The following is an 11,268-nucleotide window of genomic DNA, read 5'->3' as shown; positions in this document are numbered from 1 at the left end:
CTCTTTTCCCAGCATATGACGCTTCGGTGTACTGCAAATTCTATTTCTTAAAAATCACATTTGCTCGATTCACATATATATCGCTCTCTCTTGAATTCGACAACATTATTATCCATCCATCATCCATTCTCTGAACCACTTATTATTATTATTGTTATTATTATGACGCTTTTAGGAATAGATGGTGCTTGAAGAGTTGTTGTTGTTGTTGTTGTTTTTTTACTGTCCAGGGAAGCAGCATCGCGGATTTTATAGGGCGAGATGAGATATTATAAAAGGATTCAGCATCACGTTTCATAACATTTACAACGACCGTATTAAAATATGGAAGGGCAAAGCCATTGTGGCGCTCAACGTGAAGAACGGAAGGCCTGCGCCCTCTAGTGGTGGAGGCTTTAATGCAGTTGCAGGTTTCATGGTCCCGAAGGTCCATAAATGGCGCAGCATAATACTTGTTCCGTGAAACTTGAAAAGCTGATTGGAGAACGGTTTTATATTTTTCAAAGGAAATGTTTTGCCATGTAACTTAAGAGGGGCGGTCAAAAAGTCATGAGCCCAATTTCATTTCATAGTAATTATTTTCTCGCCTGAAACACTTGTTTGAAGGTCGATTTTTTTGAAGTAGCTTGTCCCATTTCTGTCAGCCATTTTGGAAATGAGGTCATTGTTGGATGTTCGTCAGAAGCGGAGAGCCGCGATTGAATGTCTTCCTTTGGAAGGGGAACCACCAAGAACTATTTTCAAAAAGTGCACGTGGAAGCTACAATGGGCTAAATGACGGTCAAAAAGGTGGGCGTCCGGGATCAAAGGTGAAGAACAAGGGCCTGCGCCGAGGGACCTCGGTGACAAGCAAAGGAGCGGCGCAGCACCCCGGGAATAGCGCTCGGGTCGAGGCCCTGACCACAGAAGATCGGAGAGTCGCCGTTGAATTGACGACATCGGCGTCATACGTCGTCCTCGATGACCCGAAACACATTTCCCCACCTTTTGGAAAGGTTTCGTGGCGGTCGTTAGTGCGACCTCCGGCGGACAGTTACTTTGCTTAATGTGTTCCATCCCCACGGGCCGGATTGGACCCCCGGACGGGCGGGTCATAGGTTATTGGTTTGAAGGGTGCAGAAACAAGAAACAAATGCACTTCATGGAGTAAGTCGAGCAAACAACCATCAGATATATTATACTCGACTTTTCACAACTGCACTGTTTAGTCCCGCCACACTTTTCCAGACTTTGGACCACTGTTGAATACATTTTCAGCACACGACATTATAATATTGTGTCATCCCAAATAGAGTAACCTCTTCGCAAATGTTGCTGTGTGGTGCCACATTGCTATTGGAACGCTCGCGGCGATTTGGGACAGGACAGGACAGGCCGCGGGTAGACGTCACTTCCTGCCACGTTACGGCGCATGCGCAGCGGATGTTTGACGACGTGTACCGGCTGAGTCCAAGTCGTCGCGTCCTCGGAATAATCAGCTCGCCGCAAAAGCTGCAAGATCGCGAAAGCCTCGAGAGCGCGACAGCAGCCGCAAAATCGCGACAGCATGGGAGGTTCGCAGAGCGTGGAGATCCCGGGAGGCGGCTCGGAGGGCTACCACGTCCTCCGGGTGAGTCGTCGCCGCCGCCGCCGCCGCCGCGCACATCCCGGCTCTTGCCCTCATCCTGCCCCGAGCATTTAGCCGGCTAGCACGAGCGCCCCTTTTGCCAGCCGAGGCGGCGCAGTCATGTCACGGCAAACCACAAACGGGACGGGGCATGACATCTCGGCCTTGGTTTTGTGTCCTGCGGTCGCTGCTCGAGCCTAAGTTAGCAACTGGCTACATGCTACATGCTACATGCTACATGCTACACGCTACACGCTACGCGGCTCCTCACGATGACACCTGTCAAGCTGCTTCACACAAAACTCTCCTCGTTCGAAATGTGGACCCTTTGCCGACGTAATGCACAGTGTTTAAAAGTTGTCATAAACACGGACAATTGGAGTCACTCTCTGCTCAGACTTATTTCAGTGTTGCCATCGCGATGCTAAATGCTAATCTTGACTGTTGGATGCCATTGCTTTGACGAAACAAAACAAAACAAAAGAGCAGTTTAAAAAATGGGGATCTTTAAATGTTTCCGTGAAGTCTGAGTTGCAGTGTTTTCGACTACCTTCTGACCAGGACGGATTGGCAGCCACACCAGAAGTCCAAGAGCTGATGGACTCTTTAGCATCCCTCTTTTTTTGTCTTTTTCCCAGGTTCAGGAGAACTCTCCGGGTCACCGAGCAGGACTGGAGCCTTTCTTTGACTTCATCGTCTCCATCAACAACACCCGACTGGTAAGTTAAGTTAAAAAAGTGGAATGTGAAGCAGAAGAAAGCAAGCTTTCGCATGTGAGCCGCCGTTCATCACAGGGCGACACGTTCCGGACCTGCACGCAAAAAAAGTGAAAAGCTGTGATATGGAGAGGCCATCATTTTTGTTTTAATATGAATTATAACTTAAAGAGTGTTTTTGAAAATCCTGCCAAATTTGAATTCATCAAATATATTAATAAAAAAAATCACCATGTATGTAAAATTACGCCCGGCCACAAGCTGCAGGACTGCGTGGGCGTGTCCACTGAAGGCGCTGGAGATGGGCCCTTCACCTGTCAATCAAATATTGTATGGATCGTGCGCTGCGTTGTTTCAAAAGAAAGTTTGGTTTAAGCCTGTCAGCCATTTTGGACACGAGGTCACTGTTGGATGCCCGTCAGAAGCTGTGATTGAATTTCTTGCTTCGGTCTATACAAATAAACTCGACTTGATTTTAGTGGTGACTCTACGACCTTCTCGGATCAGTGCCCGAGATGAACCGCTGAAGACGTTTCCTTGTTTCTCTATTGCTTGCTTGTGCTCTCCTTCTTCCCCTTTGATCCTGGACACCCACTTTTGGACTGTGCCGTAGCAGCAATTTGCGACCTTTTGAACATGTTTAACGGTGGTTCCACTTCCCAAGCAAGAACTTCAATTCAATCACAGTTCTCTGCTTCTGACGGGAGTCGGACAATAACGTCTTTTCTAGACTAACTGACCGCAAGAGGACAGGCTTAAACAGAACTTTTTAAAATGAGCCTTCAAACAAGTATTTCAGCTACGAACTGAACATTTCAGGAAAAAAACAATTATTACTAGGTTCAAGGAAATTGTGCTCACCCCCTCGCATAAGACAAACGGAGCACGGGCATGTATGTACTCGGGACTTCAGTTTGGGACCTTCTCTGCCTTTTCTTCTTCTCAACTACACTCCATCACGTACAGTAGAGCAGAACGTGGTACTACACTGAAGGAGCGCAACTCGAAATGTGGACTTTTTCTGTATGCTGTAAAAACCTATAAACAACCAATCAGAATCATCTTTATTTGCCAAGTATGTCCAAAACACACAAGGAATTTGTCTCCGGTAGTTGGAGCCGCTCTAGTACAACAGACAGTCAATTGACTTCATGGAGTGTATGCGGTTTGAAGTGACGAGTCGTGCGATCATCTGGGACAATGTCGGTTGTGCAAATGTTACAGATACTCTTCAATCGGTGTGCAAATGGAGCAGATGCTACTCTGGCACGAGTGGCCGGTATATGCAAATAGTGCAGCGTGGCGAGACAACTACAGTGAGTGCACGAGTCGTACATAATTGGTGACAACGAACTCAAGTCAAAAAAATGCCAGCTTGTTGTAATGGAATTATAGGTTAGGTGTTTAAGAAGTTGATCGCAAGAGGGAAGAAGCTGTCGGAATGCCTACTCGTTCGAGTTTGCGTTGATCGGTAGCGCCGACCTGAGGGAAGGAGCCGGAAGAGCCGGTGACCGGGGTGCAGACGGTCCGAGAGGATTTTGCACGCCCTTGTCTTAGTTCTGGCAGCGTGCAAGTCCTCGAGGGCGGGTAGGGGGGTACCGACAATCCTTTCAGCAGTTTTGATTGTCCGTCGCAGTCGGAGTTTGTCCATTTTTGTAGCGGCGCCGAACCAGACTGTGATGGAAGAACACGGGACCGATTCGATGACCGCTGTGTAGAACCGTCTCAGCGGCTCCGGCGGCAGGCCGCGCTTTCTCAGAAGCCGCAGGAAGTACGTCCTCCGCCGGGCCTTTTTGAGGACGGAGTCGATGTCGGTCGCCCACTTCGGGTCCCGAGAGATTGTAATTCCCAGGAACTCGAAGGTCTCGACGGTTGACACAAGGCGGCTGGACAACGTGAGGGGCAGCCGTGGCGAAGGATGCCTCCTGAAGTCCACCATCATCTCTACAGTCTCGAGCGTGTTCAGCTCCAGGTTGCGTCGGCCGCACCGCAGCTCCGGCCGCTCCGCTTCCTGTCGCTATGCAGACTCGTCACCGTCCTCGATGAGGCCGATGACAGTGGTGTCATTTGCAAACTTCAGGAGCTTGACAGTCGGGTTCGCTGAGGTGCAGTCGTTCGTGTAGAGAGAGAAGAGCAGCGGAGAGAGGACACGACCTTGGGGGGCCCCAGTGCTGATGCTGCGTGTGGATGAGGTGGCCTCCCCCAGCCTGACCTGCTGTGTCCTGCCCGTCAGAAAGCTGTAAATCCACTGGCAGATGGCAGGTGAGACGCTGAGCTGGAGAAGCTTGGTTGAAAGGAGTTCAGGGAAGATGGTGTTGAACGCTGAGCTGAAGTCCACGAACAGGATCCTCGCGTAGGTCCCTGCACTGTCGAGGTGTTCTAGGATGAAGTGCAGTCCCATGTTGACTGCATCATCCGCAGACCTGTTCGCTCGGTAGGCAAACTGCAGGGGGTCCAGCAGGGGACCTGTGACACTCTTGAGGCGGTCCAGCACGAGACGTTCAAAGGACTTCATGACCACAGGTGTCAAAGCGACAGGCCTGTAGTCATTTCCAAAGATCTGTTGAAGATCTGAGTGAAGACTGGAGCGAGCTGGTCCGCGCAGACTTTGAGGCAGGATGGGGACACATGGTCCGGTCCTGCCGCTTTGTTAATCTTCTGTTGTTTGAAGATGCGTCTCACATCCTGTTCGTGGATGTTTAACGCAGAAGTCAGAGGTGCGGTTGTGGTCGCGGGTGCGGCCGGGCGGGTGTGTGGTGTGAAACTGTCCTTTTCAAATCTGCAGTAGAAGGTATTCAAGTCGTCGGCTAGTGTGCTATTGTTCTCAGCTCGGGGGGATCGTCGCTTGTAATTAGTCAGCGATTGGAATGCACGCCAGACTGATTTAGAGTCGTTCGCGCTAAACTGTTTTTCCAACTTTGCTGCATAGATCCTCTTTGCAATGTTAATTTCTTTAGTAAGCTGGTTTCTAGCTCGATTATACAGGGCCCTGTCCCCGCTCTGATATGCGTCTTCCTTAGCTTGGCGAAGCTGCTTAAGTTTAGCAGTGAACCACGGCTTGTTGTTGTTGAATGTGCGAAATGATTTTGTTGGTACACAAACCTCTTCACAGAAACTGATCTAAGATGTGACCGTGTCCGTATATTCATCCAGGCTGCCAGCTGAAGTTTCGAAGACACTCCAGTCTGTGCAGTCTAAACGGCTTTGAAGTTCCATCTTGGCTTCATTGGTCCACCTTTCCACTGTTTTCACTGTAGGCTTCGCACATTTAAGTTCTTGCTTGTACGTCGGTATTAAGTGAATTAAGCAGTGATCAGACGAGCCCAGGGCTGCACGAGGTATAGCACGGTATGCGTTTTGTACCGTCGCGTAGCAGCGGTCGAAAGTATTATTTTCCCTGGTAGGACAGTCGATGTGCTGCTTGTATTTAGGGAGTTCGTGGTTGAGTTTAGCTTTGTTAAAGTCCCCGAGAATAATGAGGGGTGAGTCCGGGTGTTTTTTTTCCAATTTCGTTGACTTGTTCGGCGAGCGTTAGCAATGCGGCGTTCGTGTTAGCTTGAGGCGTAATATAGACTCCAGCCAGTATGAACGATGCAAACGATGTAGAATGGTTTACAATTCAAAAACAGCGACTCCAAATGCGGGCCGCAGTGTGTGCTGAGCACCGTGACGTCCGTACACCATTTTTCGTTGATATGGAGGCATATCCCGCCGCCCTTCGTTTTCCCCGATGATTCCATGTCGCGGTCCGCTCGATGAATGTTGAAGCCGGGAAGCGTGACGGCGCCATCGGGTACGGCGTCGCAAAGCCGGGTCTCCGTAAAGCACATGGCCGCGGAACGTCCGAAGTCTTTACTGGTCTTTAACAGAAGATGAAACTCGTCCGTTTTGTTGGGTAGGGAGCGTACATTCGCGAGGTGGATCGACGGGAACGCCAATCTGTGTCCTCTCTTGCGGAGTTTCACCTGAATGCCGTCTCGTTTCCCTCTGTGGCGCCGCTTCCGCCTCTGTGCGCCGAAAACCGCAGACGCCGCTCCGGTGAGTAACTCGGGGAAAAAACTGAGCGGATTTTCCAAAGTCGGTGACAGAAAGTCCGGAGTAGCCTCCTTGATGGTTAGCAGGTCTCCCCTTGTGTAAGTGAGTCGTGTAAGGTCTCCAAAGACGGACGAAAAACACAAAAGCAAAGACAATACTAGAGAGCGCGTTACCGAGGCGACCAGACTGGTAGGCGCCATCTTGATAAAGAACAGATCTGCGATGGAGACACACACACACACACACACACACACACACACACACACACACCATTTCCTAATTTCCTCTTCTGCATCACAAGAACAAGGACAATGACACCTTGAAGGACCTTCTCAAAGCCAGTGTGGAGAAACCGGTCAAGATGCTGGTGTACTCCTCAAAGACGCTGGAGCTGCGGGAGTCCACAGTCACACCCAGCAACCTGTGGGGGGGCCAGGGCTTGCTCGGGGTCTCCATTCGCTTCTGCAGCTTCGAAGGAGCCAACGAGAACGTTTGGCACGTTCTGGTACGTCAACCCGACGGTTGCGGCTGTCTCGTTCACGTCGCCCACTGCTCCCTCGCTGTGCTCTTCATAGGAAGTGGAGCCCAATTCCCCCGCAGCCCTCGCCGGTTTGAGGCCGCACACGGACTACATCATCGGCGCGGACACTGTTATGAACGAGGTGGGTTAGCGGCGTTGTCTTCGTCTTTGCCATTCTCGCGTGTCGCGTTTGTATTCTTCACCCGCTCCCGACGATCGTGTGGCGTTCCCGCGCAGTCCGAGGACCTGTTCTCCTTGATCGAGAGCCACGAGGGGAAGGGCCTGAAGCTCTACGTGTACAACACCGACACCGACAACTGCAGAGAGGTGGTCATCACACCCAACGGCGCCTGGGGAGGAGAGGGCAGGTAATACACTTGACGCGCTCAGATGAAACCGATGCAAGATGTTCATGTTTTCTTCCAAAAGAGGAATAACATGCTCATGTTTAGACGTGTTGATGCTCCAAAATTGAGGGGGGGGGGGGGGGGGTGGAAGCACCAACAGCACCGCGATGAAACGGTATGAAAATTTCACATGATCAATAGTAATAATAATATTCAAATGATCAGTTATTGGTATTATTTTTGAAAATGCTAAATTGCAATGATTTTTTATTTATTATTATTTTATTTATTTATTTATTTAGTTTTAAAAACAAGTGTCTTTATGGTTACCACTTCGTCCCATCACCCGGCCGGCTTCTGTGCAATATGTTTTGTACTTGGACGAAGTCTTTTGGGGCATTACTACACTGGAAGGATCAAAGTTCCAATTAGAAAAAAATGTCTTCAATTAGGCTGCTAACGAACCAACTGAGGAAGTAATTAGCCTGTTTATTGCTTACGCAGTTAGCCGAAGCGGCTTTTGCAAGCAGTAATACAAAACATTCAATCTAATTTATAGTTTGGTAATAATAAACTAATGACAATATCCGTTTGATATATTTAGAAAAAAAAATAGTGCGAGCCCTGCACACACGACATGAGGTGTCCGGGCTGGTCCACCGATCATCGAAAAACGACTTCAGTAGGTGATCATTGTCGCTAGGGTTGCAAAATGCCGGAAATGTTTCAAGTTGGAAACTTTCCATGGTGATTTCTGGGACTAAAACAGAAATGTACAAAATGGAAGTTTGGCTCTTCATCGGGACATATGATATAGTTGGGGAAAATGTATTTCGGCATAATTCTTAGCAAGACAACCGGATCTCATGAGTTTTTCGTGTTATGAGACCTTGCTCGGTTGGTTTATTACTGCAAGCCAAAATGTGAGTTACGAGTGAGCTTCAGATGCTCAAGTGAAGTGGGACACAGAAATGGTGCAAGGAAGATACTGTAATGCTCCGCATGTGGCAAGCATCCATTTGACTGCTTATGACAAAACAAGTCTTGTGTGACAGCACTTTCCATCAAGTTTCCATCATGCTAATGGCAAGTTTTCAATTTCGAATACTTCCAAAATGGTGAAATTCCCGTCCGTGTAGACCTTCCCGACGCGCCACTGACCCGGCCGCTTCAATTCCTACATTAGGCTTTGTTTGCTTAAAAGAAGAAAATGCGCTGTAGATGAACCAGTAAGCTTCATTCGCAGTTTGCAGCAGTAACTTGTCGTCTGTCAAGTTTCCCTCCTAAAGCACGTCAGCGAGTGATTTAAAACCGGGAACCGGGCTAATCTCGGATCCGTTTGAATTCAATCGTTACCCTTGTCGTTTGAATCGTTTTTCTGCCCCGCCGCAGCCTCGGATGCGGGATCGGCTACGGATACCTCCACAGGATTCCCACGCGACCTTTCGAGGAGGGGAAGAAGATCTGCTTCCCGGGAACCACTTCCGGCGAGCCCGTCGCTCCTCTGAAGGACGGCTTCACCGAGGTCTTGCTGCGCTCGCGCGTTCTTCAATATTTCCTAACATTGAACTTCTTTCTACAAGCGGGAGGGACGATGTCTTTGCGCAGCACTGAAAATGACGAAATAATTGCTCAGGTCCAGTTGTCGGCCGTGACCCCGCCTCGCGGTGACCCCGCGCTCCCCTCCGGCCTTGAAGACTCGCTGTCTGGCCTGTCAATCAGCGCAGCCCCGCCCCCCTCCATGCCGAGCGAGCTGCAGACGGGTAAAGTCCCGACAATTTCAATTCTGGAAAATATTCTATTTCAGTTTAGATGAGGTGCCTTAAGACATTTGACACTAGAAACAACTCACTGCACGATACAAAAGTAAACCGATGAACCTAATGATGAGCTCGCCTCAATTTACTGCGCCTGTTTAGTTGTTCACAAAACCTGCGCGAGGGGAAAGTAGGCGAGCACTTCGGAATCTCTTACATTTCTGCATAGATTGCGCATGAAATGTGGTCGGATCTTCATTCAGTCATAAGAATAAACAAAAGAGTCTGCTTAAACTAATACCATGTAAACAATTATGTTTTCCTATTTTTATTGACGATAACATACAAACATTCACGGGACTGGGAGGGGGAAAAAGTCAGTGAACTCTTGGATTTAATTATGATTTGAATTGTCCTTAAAATGAAGACTTAATCAAAATGCTACAGGAAGCAACGTTTTCTTTGGTAGACTATAAAGAATCTTCTGATGTTATAGTTAGTCGTCTGCAATCACTTCAAAAATGTTTCATACTTATTTTAAATGCTATGTAGCCAAATGTTTTGACAGAATTGTGTCATACAGTAGACAGGACTCACTCTGACTGGTCACATTCGGTGAAGGAGAGGTCTGAAAATAGTTTTTCAAGTCTTCAACTTTCTCAAACGTGCTGACGATACCAAAATCGTTTGTGAGGCTGACAGACGACGAAAACGTGTGGAAATAAAGCGGTTGTTTCAATTTCATTTCATCTCCCGCTGCTATTCTAAAGTCCATTTTTTTGCAATTATTGTAGCATTTCTCTTGAGCGTGAGGCTTAAAGTGGAGTTTTAACAAAATATGCATTTGTGAACTTGAAGTTTACGGCAGCTGTAGTGTTGTGCTTCAAAAAAACAAAAACAAAAAACGGCTCGGCAAATGGGATCTTTCATTTCAACGTTGTCATTGGGTCCCGATCGAAAGTGTGCTCGCGTGGCTAACGGGTCAATTGCGGCTCCTTCCTCGTCCTCCCTCACCAGGTTTGCCCACCGTCCCTCTGCTGCCCTCGTCCGGCCCGTCCCTCGGCCCCCTCGCGCCCCTGAATCCTGCCACGGCCAGCTTCAACCCCGCCACCACGTTACCAGGTGAGTCGCTTGAGTTGTACAGCGGCAAGAGGCGGTAGGGATTTGTTGATGCCAAGGACGATTCCAATGTTTGGCAGAATAATCTTCCAATAATTGATAAAAAAAAATATATGTAACTATTAAAATAACATTAATGGTGTCAACGCTTACAACAATAAAGATATGAATTACAGGCAGAGCATTTGACTTTTCTTTTTTTTAACAATACTTTCTTCTTTTGTATTTAACTTAACAGAGTCAGCAGCCATTTTTTTATTTTTATATTTTATTTTGTTTGAATCTCATTGTCTTGTAATTTAAAAAAAAATAAAAAAATTAAAAAAAAAGCAAAAATCTGCAAAAACATTGCTGACTTCCAATTTGAAAAGGGCCAATATCGGCCGATGTAATGGGCGAACCGAATCATCGGTCGGGCCCTCGTAAAGAGAGAATCGTCAAAAATAATGGATAGCGTTTTGGAAAGAGCGCTTCAAAATTTCCCCCCAGATGATAGATACTGTAGAGAGAAATGGTCTGTTCCAGAGTCAAACTGTCGCATCATAAGAACTTACTGTACATGCAACTTTGAAGTAACATTGTAACATCTCTCGTTGTCATACAAGTGTAAAAAGAGGATCGTCACTGTTAACGGTAAAACAGGGTCATGTTTCAGTATGCGTCTCGTTTTCCTTTTAGGCTTGATGCCCCTCCCGGCTGGCTTGCCTCCGCTTCCCAACCTTCCGAATCTTCCCAATCTCAACCTGCCGCTCCCGGACCTCGGCGCCATCTCACTAGCGGGCAGCGGCAACTTAATGCCGGCCGGAACCACGGGTACGCGACGACTCCTGTCGGCATCCTGACGCAACAAATAAAACCTATACTTGCGGTAGTAAGGTTTCGCCTTCAAGTGGAAGCGCATTACGCATTACGCATCTGAGCAACGGGTCGATGACGCGACGCTTTGAACAAACTTTGGGTTCCAACCGTCGTGTCACCAACCTCGTAGGTCTGCCAAGTTATCGTAGCATACGCAAGGAGTCCGCTATCCTGATTTCCAGGTTTGCTCAGGTGGGCGCGGGTCCACTGTACCGTATTTAGGCTAGTGGGGGTACACATTCAAAATGGTGAGGTTTAAAGTGGGTAGAAGGGGTTAAACTACAAAAACACATTTATAAGGGCTCTCGAG

At 48.1% G+C, this 11,268-nt stretch overlaps 1 protein-coding gene across 1 annotated transcript in view; it reads left to right on the top strand.

The window, feature by feature from the left end:
• Positions 1 to 1,406: 1,406 nt before the first annotated feature.
• LOC133412057 (Golgi reassembly-stacking protein 2-like) overlaps positions 1,407 to 11,268 on the top strand; it is an 11,764-nt gene continuing 1,902 nt past the window's right edge. Inside the window, exons 1-9 of the mRNA XM_061695081.1 lie at positions 1,407 to 1,609; positions 2,245 to 2,325; positions 6,659 to 6,862; positions 6,933 to 7,019; positions 7,115 to 7,245; positions 8,617 to 8,749; positions 8,861 to 8,987; positions 9,999 to 10,103; positions 10,779 to 10,913. Of these exons, the coding sequence (XP_061551065.1) occupies positions 1,547 to 1,609; positions 2,245 to 2,325; positions 6,659 to 6,862; positions 6,933 to 7,019; positions 7,115 to 7,245; positions 8,617 to 8,749; positions 8,861 to 8,987; positions 9,999 to 10,103; positions 10,779 to 10,913 (1,066 nt within the window). The 5' untranslated portion in view covers positions 1,407 to 1,546. The remainder of the gene's footprint in view (positions 1,610 to 2,244; positions 2,326 to 6,658; positions 6,863 to 6,932; positions 7,020 to 7,114; positions 7,246 to 8,616; positions 8,750 to 8,860; positions 8,988 to 9,998; positions 10,104 to 10,778; positions 10,914 to 11,268) is intronic.

This window comes from Phycodurus eques, chromosome 13 (assembly GCF_024500275.1).
Source record: "Phycodurus eques isolate BA_2022a chromosome 13, UOR_Pequ_1.1, whole genome shotgun sequence".
NCBI lineage: Eukaryota > Metazoa > Chordata > Actinopteri > Syngnathiformes > Syngnathidae > Phycodurus > Phycodurus eques.
Note: the sequence above shows the minus strand (reverse complement) of the source record. Positions and strands in the feature narration are given on the sequence as shown.